This window comes from Anoplophora glabripennis, unplaced genomic scaffold (assembly GCF_000390285.2).
Source record: "Anoplophora glabripennis isolate ALB-LARVAE unplaced genomic scaffold, Agla_2.0 scaffold97, whole genome shotgun sequence".
In the NCBI taxonomy this organism is placed as follows: domain Eukaryota; kingdom Metazoa; phylum Arthropoda; class Insecta; order Coleoptera; family Cerambycidae; genus Anoplophora; species Anoplophora glabripennis.
Window position 1 is genome coordinate 627862 of NW_019416215.1, and position 15553 is coordinate 643414.

Sequence of the window (15553 nt, forward strand, 5' to 3'; positions counted from 1 at the left end):
GTCATCAGTTTGAACATTTAATCAACTAAGTAGTAAGTAAGCAACTAAACATAATTTAAATTTTAAAATGTAAATTTTTTTCAAAGTATTGGGCGGAATTATAAAATTTAAAGTCTGTTGTAAAGAGAATTGTAAGAGCTTTCAAAAGAAATATTACTCAACCCCCAATGCCATTTAAATATTTTGGGGTGATGCTTACCCTTGCTTGGGGGTGAAAGTGGCGGAGTCGAAAATACCAGCAAAGAATGTCCCCCTTTAATCTAAAATCGACGGGTCTGAGCGTTTTTTTACAATCTTGACGCAGTTCCTGAAAATGGCTCTGTTTCGTTTTCATTTGGCCACCCTGTTGTATATCCATGTCTCTGAACACGAATCGAAGTCATATTTGCTCCATAAGGCCACAAATCCTTCCTAACTTTGAAAAGCTTAAAAATCCACAAACTATTTTGTTTACTCCAGTTTAGAAAACTGCTTGATTTCTAGCTTTTGTTAAAAATATGAATAAGTACTATTATTCTTGTAATCGCTGCTGAATGTCGCTTAAGGACCTGATTAAAATGAATAATCAGTTGAATAATAAACAAATTTCCGATATCTGACAGTAACATTTCTTTTACATACGTCAATTAATATACAACGCCTACTTGCACATGTAGCAGTGATAGGTAATTCCCACACTGTTGCTTCAAGATAGTAATCTTAGCTGTATTAAGCATGACTTGTCCGGAACTCAACTACTACTAGTAGAGGTGCACAAACCCGGTAACTTATTCATAAAGCAGTAAATAAAATCATGAGGGTGGAATACTTTTTTATATTTTGTTGTTTTGACATTATCAATAGGTATTTGTCCAATAGAATTAACAAAAATGCAATCTCTATACGTAAATCTTCAAATAATATTTTAAAAACATTTATAGAATCTGATAAAAACATTTTTTCGCAAATCAAATTTCAAATAAGTTCAACAAAATATATAAAAAACAGGACCATTATATTCAGGGGTAAAATATTAATACGTTAATTGATTAATTATGAAAAATGAAATCATTACGTCATTATTGATAATTATTTTCAACAATCAATAAAACTTCAGTTACGAAACGAATCTCTAGGAAAGCTAAGTAAAAAATTCTATTGCCTTAGCATTGGAAGCGAATTTCTAAGAATCCGGGTTCTAAAATAACCATAAAACTGTAGACCAACACCCAATTAACAGGGAAGCTAAGAAAAACAAGATCGTCTCACAATTTCAAGAAGCAATAATACCAAATTAAACTCATTTGCACCAAACGTTTTCCTTTCGGCTAGCTCCTTCTTTGATTATTCTTATCTTTTAATACCGGTATACAAATGATTTAGATTACCTTGTTATAGTTATAGTTAACAACTCATTTAGATAATTAAATTAGAACAGTTTACAGTTATGTTTCCATTTTATAAATATTAATTATTTATGACCTTTGGTTATACCGCATAATAGGATAAATTATGAACACATTAGATTTAAATTATCTAAGGAAAAATGTCGATTGGCAATTAATGGTCAATTGACGTTACTCGCACCATCATACTCCCGTAACCATTCGTCATAAATAAATAGCACACAGATGTACATAAAACATATATGAAACACACACTTTTGTTTTGAGTTTTTTTATGGACATCTAATTGTCATCCAGAAAAACATACATCAGATATCAATTCTTTGTACATAAACTTGTATTGGTGCAAATTTTATTTACATATACCAAACGGCAAGCAAAGGTTACATTAATTTAGTAGTACTTCAGTAAATAATTTATATTTGTTAGATCTTGTTACGTATTATTCTAGTGATGTTGAATTTTAAAGGATGATATTCATTTTAGTAAATAGTTGGTATAATTTTATAAACAGGTTAAATGATATGAAAATTAATCAAATTTCCTTCATATACGATTTTTGGTTGTTTTAGATGCCTCAGCTAAATGTGTGTGGTTTTTTGTGATGTGGGATTTAAGCAATTTATGTACTATAATCGTAAATTCAGCAAAAAAAAAACAAGTCAAATGAAGGAGCTCTGGACAAAAATCGATGAAGTGAGATTATATCAAAAACTGTGTATAAACAACTGATTCCGATTTTGGAAAAGAAAAAGCAATGGCACAAACCACAATTTGCTGTCTCTTTCCGTTCAAAGATTCCTCGGTTGCTAATATCAGATTGAAAACATTCTAAAGGTACTTGTTTTTGAGTAGAAAAAACGGCGCAGTAGAAAAACTTATGAGGGCATTTTGAGTTTCAAAAATAATGACTCCAAAATCCCTTCAAATTTAGTCCACCCTGTACATTTATATTAGGTATATAATGCATTGCCGTTCGGTCATCGGCTCTTTTCTGGCACTTTACGATTGAAAGTAACACTTAAAATAGTGCAACATTGCATAATAGTCTATTATGCATTTAAATTTTAGTCTTTTATTTTATTTTTAGGGCTCGAGCGTAATCGAGCTCAGAGATACGTACCTAGATATTATTTATCTGCCTGGCCTGAAATAATTAAAATTAATTATTAATTAAAATTATTTCATTTCATGCAGGGTGTTTTGAAAAAAGGGCTAAACATTCATGAGTCGATAGGACATAAATGGTAAGACATTTTTTATTTACGATCCATTTTTATCTACGGCCTATTGTCTTTTGTTTTCGAGATAAAGCATTACAAAAGAGATTTTTTAAATCATGTTCTGGTTAAATCTTACACAAAGTATGATATATTATATGCAATGTATTACGTTCAAATATGGTCTACTTTCTAATGTTAAATTAATAAGTTTTTTAGTTTACAACTAGAGGCCGCTAGTTATGATACTTCTCAGTGACAGTTTAAGATCAACTTCTCGTTAGGTTTCCTTCGTATTGCATATTATGATATACTTAATTTTACACAAAAAAGGTTATTTTGATAATTTATTGAAAATGCACAGTTTTAAGAAAAATTCTATAACTGTATCAAAGTCGATCAGTTTCAATCCCTAAATAATGTTTAAATTGATCTAAATGAGTTCATTGGAGGATCCATGAGGTATTGCCAATTCGTTTACTGGACACAGTCAACGAAAATGCCATCTTATATTTTAAAAATAAAAAAATTGCTAATGATACTCCCTGCTTGTTAACTAAAAATCAAATCTCTTGTTTTCTAAAAAAAGATATGCGCCAAACAAATCACTTCAATATATTATTGACTTTAAATGGTATTGCTCTTGAGTGTGGGTGAGATATAATCTATAATCCTCTCTACTAATCTCCAGGTGCTATGAAACCATGATTTAGTATCTCACTATCCAATGCCAGTGGGAGCATATAGCCGGTGGAATTGCTGTTTCACACAATATTATTAATTGAAAATCACTTTGCTGTGATGAAAATTTTATATAATTTGTACATAGGTACTTTGGAACTTTTGTATTGTTTTCTGCTAGTTACATCTTAATTCTATTCAGGTTTCTGTTTGAGTGAAAATTATTTGGTTATTTTTGTTTTGTCATTTGCTTTTTAATTTAATTTATTTTTGTGATTGATTTTCTTTGAAAAAAATATTTTAATACAGTTATTATGTATAATATCCTCTGAAACAATGTTTTTTGTAACTAATAAAAATTAAAAAAGTGATTTCATTTCAACCAGCATAACTTAATGAGAAAAAAGAATCGCAGCATTTATGTCTAAAGTAAACCTCAGAAAATAAAATATTATTTTCACTTCCATTCTTTTTTTATTTGTTCAGTAAGGAGCTTTAGAAGAAGAGCTTTGTTTATGAAGAAAAATTGTATGTGTACCTCCCTATTTTAAAGTACGTGCAAACAAAAAGTGGACCAATCAATAAATATTTTTATCCACAATCACCTTATAATGGGACTTTTATCCACACATATTATGAATAGTCTAAAGAGATACTTTATCCACTAATGGAATAAAATAACTTTATTTCACTAGTAGAATAGTGAAAAAATAATAAACCTATAAATAAATCAAATTTAATTTATTTACTTATTAACATTTCGTTTTCTGTTGTATCACATTTAACTTTCTTTCCGTTAATAACCACCTTTGTAGCATTGTTGCCATCATTTTCGGAACGCATAATATCTGCCGAGGTTTGTGAAGAATTTGCACAAGTTACGGATGTATCTTCTTGTAAGGAACAGCTATATTTTCCTTGGGTTGTCCTTGCAATATCAAGTTTCTTAGATATAGACTCCTCAACATAATTTTCTGCTACAGAGGAGCTCTTCCATCCACCATGCCGTTTGATGGTTGTAAAGTTAATGGCCAATAAAGTTGTTGAAGTGCACCTCATACAATGGCTTCTGGATTTGCAATATTCAGGAATGAAGCAACTATTGAGGGTACCTTCGCCAATGTATTGATTCCAACAGGCTAAGAAGTACATTTTTGATTGATGTATCTTAGAAAGAATCTGTCTTGTGTTAGGCGAATTGGGCACAAAGAAATATGTTTTCTGCATATTTCAACAGCATTCACGCAAAATCCTTCTTACATAATTGTAAATTTTCTTGAAATGCTCGTCTTGGTGTCAGGTATTGAAACAAGTAGGTAACTGCCAACATTCTGTAAGTCACTAATTTTCAAATTTGTCGATTCGCAGCATCGACAGACACCAGACACCCCCATTATTAGTGCAACTTAAAATAATTCAAAGTTCACTATATACCTAACAATATTTAAAGGTAAAGAGATATTACCTTCATCATTAAATATTCTTTATCGGACGCACCAGTAAAAGATTCTTCATTATGTTTTCTTTTCAATACTGCAGCTTTTTTTTGCTTTGTATCCTCTCGATTTTCTCTTCAATAAATAAGCAGTAAGCGTGTTATATTTCTCAATATCTATATTTTTGTAGACCTTTACAGTAGCCTTCAACATCGAATACTTCGACCACATAGACGAAATTGCATATTTTTTCTTCAAATTTAAAAAATACGATAGCATGACTTCTTCATTTATTGTCATTACTCTCCGTTTTTTCCTCCATTCGTTAAATTCGGCGAACACTTTTTCCTAATGTACCCTGGATTTCGCTGGCAATAAATAGAAAATTGCTTCTTGAGCTTCTTCAAAAACCGCCACAGGAACACAATTACTTTCTTGCATTTTTAGCAAATTCAGATAGAACTGTTTATTAAATAATTGACAATAAACAACGTACCATAGCAACCAGTAGGTATAACAAAACCTACCACGTTTCATTGAGTCCTAGTAAGAAATATCAAGTCCTGGAAATATTTTTTTTATTAAATTCCAATAATTCAGACTCCACAAATATGATTGTGATGTGATTATGGATTAAACTTTGTATTGCATTCGTGTTTTAATTGCCTTTTATCCACTTAAGTATATTAAACATTCTTGCGTGGACAAAATACTACTTAAAATAATTATAAAAAAATAACTATAATTTATAACCATTATCAACGTCTTTAGTATGCAAATCTTAGCGTACGAATTTTGAAACTGAGGCAAAAAATTGAGTAACTTCAGTTCAAGTTCACTAAATTCAATTTAAACAACGTAGTACTTAACATTGATTTTATACATATATTTTATTAAATTTTTTTATGGTGCAAACAGCACGTAATTTTATGGGCATATAATAGCGCTACCAGCAAAGCCAACAGCGGTTGACTCGAAGACCGTTTTATTTTATTCCCAAAAACGAGTTGGGGACTGTGGAACAACAGACGGAGTCGGCGGTAAGTATCGAATCGGTATCGGCGTGTTATTTATAGGTTTACTTTAGCGGTGGGTGGCCTGGTCCAAGCCGTTGACAGATGAAAAGTATCCCCAGATCAAGGATTGGATAACTAGAATCCGGTAGCCAATTGGGCGGATGCTATGGCCGCTTAAATATGTGCATTCCATCGGAGACCTATCGTCTACGAATTACCGGCAATACTTCTTATTTATAGCCCGATGACACCTGCATTAGAGCCGAAAGCCAACGGTCATTATCGGTTGCGTGGACACAATTGGGCCTGACGTATCGTTTTCACAGAGATTCCTGGTTTAAGGAAAATCTTATCTGAGTGTGATCGGCCCAACCGTGCGCACTAAGCAGGTGCTCGAAATTGTTTAACAAAAGTCACTTGCTTTAACTGCTTCCTATCTGCCGTCGCATCTAAGGTTACATAAGTATATATCCGGTAGTGAAATTACATTTCAGTTATATTACCTCGTTATTTTTTTGTTGCTCTGAGACATCCATTCATGGTTTCTTAGTCAATGTTTATTAACATTACAAATGCCGAGATTGTTATTTGAGATAAAGCGTTTTATGGTGCTTTAATGAAATATTTTATATTCGTGGCAATAATTAAGTAGACGAAATTTCATAAAAATAATAAAGGAACATCACGGAAACACTTAGGTACGCACTTAAAAATAAAAACACCACAAGACCGATTAATTTAGAATATAAAAGAAATATGAGCTCGCACCACAAAACCATTGATGAAAATTACCAGTAATTAGAAGATGTTCTAAGAAAACGTTCATTGCAATTTATAAGTGACCGTAAGAAATGACAATTTATAATTATATCTACAGGGTGATTCAAGTTTAATCTGGATAACTTCAGGAATTGATAGAACAGGTTCAAATAATGTTCATTCGTGATATAAACTTATTTCCTAAATCGCATCGTTTGGGAGATTTTTTCCCCTTTTCTTAGCACTAAAAATAATTATACTTTTAACGATAATTTTCACAAACGTCAGTTTATACAAATCATTGTGAGTTTTGTTTTTCATGGGTTGCTATAACGTTATGAAGTTTACGCGGCTGGGACTTTACACTGTAATGGACTTCATTGAATATCTCAGGATAAAATATCGACAAAAACAAGAGACGAAAAAGTTTCAAAATTAATGAGACAAAAGTATTGTGCAGCTGTTTTATTGAAATTAATTAATTTTTTTGAAATTTTAAAATAAAGTAGGAGGGGGATAGCACAAAAAATACACTTCTAAGAGGGGCAGGTGGTTCAAACTTAAAAAGCTTATGTAAGATCATATGGAGTGTTTGTGTTCCGAATTTTACCTCAATCGGATGAGTGGTTCAAAAGTCATAAGGGAAAAGCGGAAAAAAACAATTTCAACGCCCTCTATCTCCGAAACGATGCGATTTTGGAAAAAAGTTTATACCATGTATGAACATTATTTTAACTTGTTCTACAGATTCTTGAAGTTATCCAGATTAAACATGAATTACCCTGTATCTGCAGAGTAAATTTTAATGAAAATAATAGGGCATTTTTTAAAATAGATTATAATTATTGCGAATAGCATCTGAAATATTTAAAACTAAATAAAACTATGTTATAAAAACATTGAAATCAATTTCAATCTTGAAATAATTCCAATAAAAATTGACTTACTTTTCAACACTGGGGAAAACTGCTGATTGCAAAACTTTGAAACTAAAATTAACATTTTCTTATTTCAAAATAAAATTTTAAGGAAGCAAATTTGAACAATTAATTTGATTTAAATTGCCTTCATCCAAAGAAGATACTTGAAGTAGACGTCTTCATATACAAGATAAATACTGATTAAGCAACCATTATTAGGGGATTTTATTAAAAATCTGACTATGTAATCTTAATTCAGCACCAGTATAGGTTAGACAGTTAGAATGAAAAATTAACCAATTACTGACATTGCTGATGATAATGATAATGAGTAAAGAATAGAGTCTGATTATAAGTTACTTTCAGAATTTTAGGTCCATAAGTGGACTCTATTATTTACCAAGTATTACTAGCAATGCCAGTAACTTAGTAATTTTTTAGCCTCAAGCAAAAGCAATGCCTCCTGGATTTCACACTGAAACCGAAACAACAAATTCAAAACTTTAACACTGAAGGAAATCGGCTAATAAGAGAATTTTGCTAGAATGATTTGTATTATAATAGAATTTTTTTATTAATGTTTTAGGTATCATATGCCGAAATTAAATAAATTATTTTGCTAACACGATTTTACTACCTTAAGTCGCTGCTCACTAGTAGAAGAAGACACCTTCTTATGCTGAATTATTTCTAGCATTTCTTTCACTAAAGGTAATTATGTAGATAATAATTTATTGCCCTTTAGTTGAGGCGTACTTATTAAGGGTCAAAAATAATCTACAATGATAAAAGTAAAAAATTTTTAACTGTAGCTACAACAGAAGTGAGTGAATGTTACTCAAATCTGAGTTTCTGCAAACTATCAAGTGAGTGACTTTTGACTCTATTATGAGTATGTGAAACCAATTAAGAGTTCAGTTTTTCACTAAATTCAACTATTATTTAGTAATGTTTTACTCAGACTTGGTTTATATTCTTTATAAATTTTAATTTAAATGTCTTTGTATCAAAGTCATAAACTAATAAGCTGCCACAGTGGTTTCTACATAGATCTGTTTTAGAGACAATATTTTAGGTCTCGATTAAAAGAATTGGTTAACTGACCGGAAGGATAGATCGCCATAACCTATAATGTACGTTACAGATACTTAAGCAAGTATAGGTAACAATGTAACCATCCGCTTTTTAAACCAAATAGTAATCGAGACTCAATGTATCATTGTTTTTAATTATTGCAATCAAACCACCGCATTTAAACACAATTGTCACTAAAATAACCGAATAAACAGACACTTGTCCAGCAAGCACTACACGCCATACACCACGCCACGAAATGAGCTAATGGGGACGATGGGAATAGACAAAGACAACGCACGACAGCCATAGAATAGGGTTGGGTCACTCAATAGTAAAGACATTTACAGACAATGCATATGGATATGGAAAAGGGTGGGATCACTCAGTATTGAGGGTAACAACCCTGCTTTTATACAAGTGTACCAAATACGAGTTTATCTTGTGATTTTATTCAACGGGTACCTATATTTAAGTAAAAGTACTCAGTTTTAGTTCAAATATTATCACAAAAGGGTAAAATTACCAAATTTCTCAATATTGAGTGAAAATTTACTCAGTCCTTTTACTCAATCGATTCACTCCATACCTCTATTACTTTCACTCACTTTTTTGTAGTGTCTATAGTACCAGTGTCTGTAGTGTTAATAATTTATTAACCTTGGCTTAAAAAGTTAGAATTAAAAAGCGAGGTATGGTAAGGCTGTCTAATTATGGATATCTACCTGTATGTAACTTTTTAATTATGAAGGGAAAGTTTAAAGATAGAAAAAGTCAGTAATTGAATTTAGCTAAGTGCACATAGTTATGGCAAAAAAGTAAATTATTGCTAGTGTTGTCATAAAATTAGTCAATTCAGCGTCAAACCAGCAACGACGATAAAAAAATTTGGTTTCCTTTGAGGATATTTCCCATTTTGAGTAATTAACAAAAAGATCCGCGTTGCCTTTGCGTTGACTTATTATCAGTATGTTTGAATTAATTCTTGTGAATCGCCACGTAACATAAAAATACTTGAATCATTTCTACAATCCGCTAAATTATTTAGAATGTATGTATGGTCGTGTACGAAATAAGACGTAGGTGTGCATTAATTATATTTATTCAGAACTGCGTACGCTAGATTGAAGAACCCTTGAACTATGGCGGGCGGTACGGGTCTCTCACGCCGCTTCGTGCAGTACGGAGTTCGATAACAACCCCTAGAGACGTGCTCGAGAGCACTAAGCACAAACACTGTGTTACGCTAGAATCGTACCCTCATTCGGATTTGGTCAATAACGCTGAAGAGTTTCTTTACCTTGTGCGCATATTGTTACCTAAATGTACGCGTAGTATTTGCAAATAATACTAATGGAACATGTTATTGTACGTAGGTTTTTAGTAATGAATAAACAGAATATATTTGGGTATGCATTTCAGTTATTGTTTGCTCAGTGTTCCCCCCTATGGGGTGATTGGTTTTTCGAAGGTTTTATTTCACCGGCACTAAAGTGCATTGAAAGGACTGAAATAATTACAACTACTAACTGATAACATTGATAACAATTTGTGGGAATTTTATAATAATGCACAAGTAGAAATATTTTTTAATATTTCAGGATCAGGCTTTAACGTATCTCAACAGGTTGTTGGCATTTTTATAGCCATCATTTTAGACTAATTGTTTATTTGTTCAATGAGTATTTCAGATAAATCACTTCATTGAGAAAGTATAATCTGATTAATTATGTACTGTGGACGTTTTGGTCATACCTAATCAATTTTGTCAGTAGAATATCCACATATCTATGTAACACATTCATAAATCCGGATTCAGTTCAGTTACTACATACATCTTAGAAAAAATTGTTTACTCGCTTACCTAGGGTGGTGGCAGCCATCCTCATGGTAACAGGTATTTCGCCACAAGGCGAACCTTCCTCAGGAGTTATTTTCCTCTTTCGAGGTCTTCCTTTATGGTGTTGGGGTGGAGTGTTCGAAGAATAGTATCCAGGTGATTCCCCTCCCCTGAACATTATATCCATCGGGTCGTTCGAGTCACAGAAGTCCAAGGTTTCGTAATGGGGCCTATAACAAAAACTACTGAAGTTATAAGTACTGTATTCCTTGGCTTATTCCTTCCTAGACTGTCCACAAAGTTATTGGGTCTTTAAAACTAATTCCAAGCTATAGATCGAAATTTGACATTATATCTAACCTGTACACTATTGCCATCAGGAAATAAGTTTATTTGTTCACAGAAGATATACATTACATATCTGGAAGTGGTGAAGCCTTTGAAATAATTGAATTAAACATCAACCTTAATAATTCACCTGGATGTTTAAGATAATTGGAAGATACCATAATATGATCATATGGAACCCATTTTAAAGATAAGATGTTACAAAATGATTACTAACTTCCAGAATCCAGGAGAATGGAAGTTCATATATGGAAAAATGGAGCCTAGTTTGGTTTACAGATTGCTGAAAAGAGGCAGTGAAATAATAGCAGGAGTAGGTAGTGTATTTCTAGTAAAACTTTTCGTTATGCATGTTTGTGACAAAGCATAAGAAAAATAAAGTATTAATAGTGGTTGGTATAGGTAGGTGTTGTAACCAAGTGTGTTCAAGTTCACAAAAAGAAAAGTATATTGAAGAAATCTTCACGGTAGAGAGATGTCAAAAAAATAGCGGAATAACCTAACATCCCATGCGTTTGCGACTAGCTTTGGTAAAAAGTAAATATCCAATTTTCCTACTCTATCGATATAAAATTGATGCAGTAAAAATGTATCACTTTATCACAGGTTTATCACTTCCATAAATTCTTAGCTGATCATAGGAGGGAGATGTCATAGAAGAGTTCATCGCATTCAGAGGCAGTGATTATTTTGCTTTAGAAATAAAAATAATGTTTATTTTCTTCTTCTTTCAACATTTTCTTGGCAAAAATAATTATTGTTTATTACGGGACTCACTTTATACATTAATAAAGTTTACTTTGAGCAACTTGTATCAAAAGTCGATGGCTTAGAACCACAATAACTTTCTGGACCTTTAACATTTTAGGTAAAATTAATTACCTGCAATATATTAAACCTTCCCTCATGCCAAAATGGTCGCCTTTTGATAAGGGAATTCCACAGGATGTGCAGGAAAAACAGTGTAGGTGGTATACAAGGTCCCTTGCCCGCATTACTAATTCATTGGCGGAGATTCCTGCGTGGCACCGACCACATCTTGTAACGGCAAACATTCTGTAAAAAAATATTACCATATTTCGTTTTGTCTTCCATCTCTGTGTGTGGATATAATAGTTTGAAATCTTATTTATTTCAACGAATTACTACTAATTACTAAGTACCTATATTTTGAAAAAAAAATCAAATTATAGTTATAAAAAATACAGGTAGCATGAAAGTACTAATTAAATCCGATTAAAAAAGTAGTTAAACATCATTAATTTTTAATGACTGCTTTTAAATTAATGATGTGAAAAGTTTAAATTACATATATTTTTACTTAAGTATTAATGTCGTTCTTCTGGAATGTAAATAGAGCAAACGATTTTACTTATTCCACCAAATTTTCAGAAAGGTATTAAAATACGGTGAATACCCTATTAAGAAATTGGTCCTTGCCTAAATATATGATAAATATGTTATTTGGGCCATACTTAAAGAGTTACCTTGAGTGAACCGATTTAACTAAATTATCTTTGTATAATTTTGATTTTTTTAAATGTTACCTGAAAGAAATTTGCTTAGTTCGATTTTTTTATGACAACTCCGTCACCTTTTCTAACATTTTAATAAAACTTGGATAGCCAAATATGAATATATGTTTCATAAATTTCTTTTTTACCGGAAATGTAGAGGTCACTAAGAGCAATCTAAACAGCCATTTACTATTGGATATATTTATATGTTGGTAGAGGCTTTGAAAAAACGCATGTATTCGCAGGGATTATATTAATNGTGGTTAGGGCCTACCAACATAAGTCGTTCCTGGGCGCAAATGCGGCCTGCGTAATAATAATATGCCGCCTCCTCTCCCGCACAAGTCTCCGACTTCTGGGCTAACTCTCGTAGTTAGAACGAGGAGTAGAGATATTATTATTATATTATACAGGAGTATATTAATAAATCGACAGTGAAATAAATTTTTCAAATAACATTCTATCTGCTTTCCACATTTTATATTACATAAGTTACACAACATGTACCTTTTGTTGTCAATAAACTGTACTACTACTACAAGAAAAATTATTTAGTAGCCTTTTATACCTTCTAATAGGAACAAGTCGGCTTACCGAATATACAGACAATAGGGCAAAATTGGCAACAATACTTTTGGATTATTCAGAAAATTTATAAAAAGGAAGAATTAATAGTGGTTGATGTGGTTAGGTTTTGTTACTAAGTTTGTTCAAGTTCACAGAAAGAAAAGCATAGTTAGGATAATCCACTATGGTGAAGGAATCTTCACAGTAGAGAGATGTCAGGAAAATAGCAGAATTTACCTAAGATTTCACGCATCTGCGACTGGCTTTCGTCTCTGTCAGAGGCAGTGAATGTTTTGTTTCAGAAATAAAAAAAAACATTTCCCTTGGCAGACATAATTATTGATTCTAATAGAACTCTCGTTATACATTAATAAAGCTTACTTTGAGTTACTTCTATCAAAAGCCGATGGATCAGAACCACAATAACTTTCTGGACCTTTAACATTTTAGGTAAAATTAATTACCTGCAATATATTAAACCTTCCCTCATGCCAAAATGGTCGCCTTTTGATAAGGGAATTCCACAGGATGTGCAGGAAAAACAGTGTAGGTGGTATACAAGGTCCCTTGCCCGCATTACTAACTCATTGGCGGAGATTCCTGCGTGGCACCGACCACATCTTGTAACGGCAAACATTCTGTAAAAAAATATTACCATATTTCGTTTTGTCTTCCATCTCTGTGTGTGGATATAATAGTTTGAAATCTTATTTATTTCAACGAATTACTACTAATTACTAAGTACCTATATTTTGAAAAAAAAATCAAATTATAGTTATAAAAAATACAGGTAGCATGAAAGTACTAATTAAATCCGATTAAAAAAGTAGTTAAACATCATTAATTTTTAATGACTGCTTTTAAATTAATGATGTGAAAAGTTTAAATTACATATATTTTTACTTAAGTATTAATGTCGTTCTTCTGGAATGTAAATAGAGCAAACGATTTTACTTATTCCACCAAATTTTCAGAAAGGTATTAAAATACGGTGAATACCCTATTAAGAAATTGGTCCTTGCCTAAATATATGATAAATATGTTATTTGGGCCATACTTAAAGAGTTACCTTGAGTGAACCTATTTAACTAAATTATCTTTGTATAATTTTGATTTTTTAAAATGTTACTTGAAAGAAATTTGCTTAGTTCAATTTTTTTATGACAACTCCGTCACCTTTTCTTACATTTTAATAAATCTTGTATATCCAAATATGAATATGTTTCATAAATTTCTTTTTTACCGGAAATGTAGAGGTCACTAAGACCAACCTAAACAGTCATTTACAGTTGGATATATTTATATGTTGGTAGAGGCTTTGAAAAAAACGCATGTATTGCAGGGATTATATTAATTAAATTAGCTAACTAAATTAACTAAAAAATATCTAATTCAGTTATAAAGTTAGCCAAAAAAACCGAAGTTGAACATCCCCAAATATTTGCATATAAAACAAATGTTATTGTAGTCGGGTTACAAAAATCCCCGTTCTCAAAATCGTTACCAAAACTGTTTGATTTATTTTGAGTGACCACCATGTTTTAGGTAAAAAGCAAATTATATTCTTATTTGATTACATGCGTCAAAAACTCCTGGTATACTAAATTTCTTTGAAATATCTTAAAAAGTTAAAGAAAAAATATTTGGAAACTCATAACTCAAAACTATACTAAGGTGCCTTGGCTGGATCGATTTATTTTCACCTTTAACGTATGACCCATTTCCGACAGAGACCAAAATTTCACTCAAATTTCACTCAATTTTACTCGATAATGTATCAATTTCTGTCCACACTCGAATGAGTGAAAGTTTCACTATATTAATATGAGTACAACTGAGTAAAACTATTGTATCAGAAATGAGTGAGTTTTACTCAAATCCAAATTATTGCTAGCTATCAATTGAGTGACTTCTGACACTATTCTGAGTATATAAAACCAATTTAGAGTTTATACATAGATCTGTTTTAGAGACAATATTTTAGGACTCGATTAAAGGAATTGGTTAACTGATCGGACGAATAGATTGCCATAATCTATATTGTACCTATATTTGAGTGAAAGCACTCAGTTTTAATTTAAATATAATCACAAATGAGTAAAACGATCAAAATTCCCAATATTGAGTGAAAATGTACTCGATAATTTCACTCAATGGATTCAATCACAACCTTTATTGCTTTCACTCATACCGATTTTTTTATAGTTTATGTACAAATGTACTATTTTTTATAAAATTGAAACTACTTTTTATATATTTAAGACACAATCCCCCTTTAAAGAGGACTCTTATTATCCATTTCTTGAAAAATGTTTATATAAAAGATTTTATTTATCTTTTATGTTATATCTTGTCCTGGAAATATCGGAAGACCATTTCGGACCACCCTGTATAATGTTCTTTTTTCATCTATATTAATTTTACTTCAAAATAGTAATTGTGTTACAAAATTAAGTTATACAATTTATTATTGCAACAAAACTTTACTTAGTAGTAACAGTCTTTATACTAGTAATTATTTATACAAATATAAATTTACTTCACTTTTTATTTTATTTGTATTTGACACTGTGAATCTCTTCCTTGGATCTCTTGTTGATTTTATAAGATCTCAAATAGTCGCTACCGACAATACCAAAGCAGAATTCCAATGCATTTCAATTTTATTAAAAAAGCACCAAGACGAAATGTTTGTTGCTTTGCATTGAGAAGTCTACAGCTCTTTCTGATCGGCTGTCCATCAAGAACTTGCACTACTTTATAAACTTTATATGCGCAACAAAGTTGGTC

General features: G+C 31.5%; 1 protein-coding gene across 1 annotated transcript in view; it reads right to left on the bottom strand.

Moving 5' to 3' along the window:
• LOC108907319 (LIM/homeobox protein Lhx9-like) overlaps positions 1–15553 on the bottom strand; it is a 48174-nt gene that overhangs the window by 6179 nt on the left and 26442 nt on the right. Inside the window, exons 3-4 of the mRNA XM_018710945.1 lie at positions 13228–13401; positions 10356–10561 (exon numbers count right to left, since the gene is read on the bottom strand). Coding sequence (XP_018566461.1) covers positions 10356–10561; positions 13228–13401 — 380 coding nt within the window. The remainder of the gene's footprint in view (positions 1–10355; positions 10562–13227; positions 13402–15553) is intronic.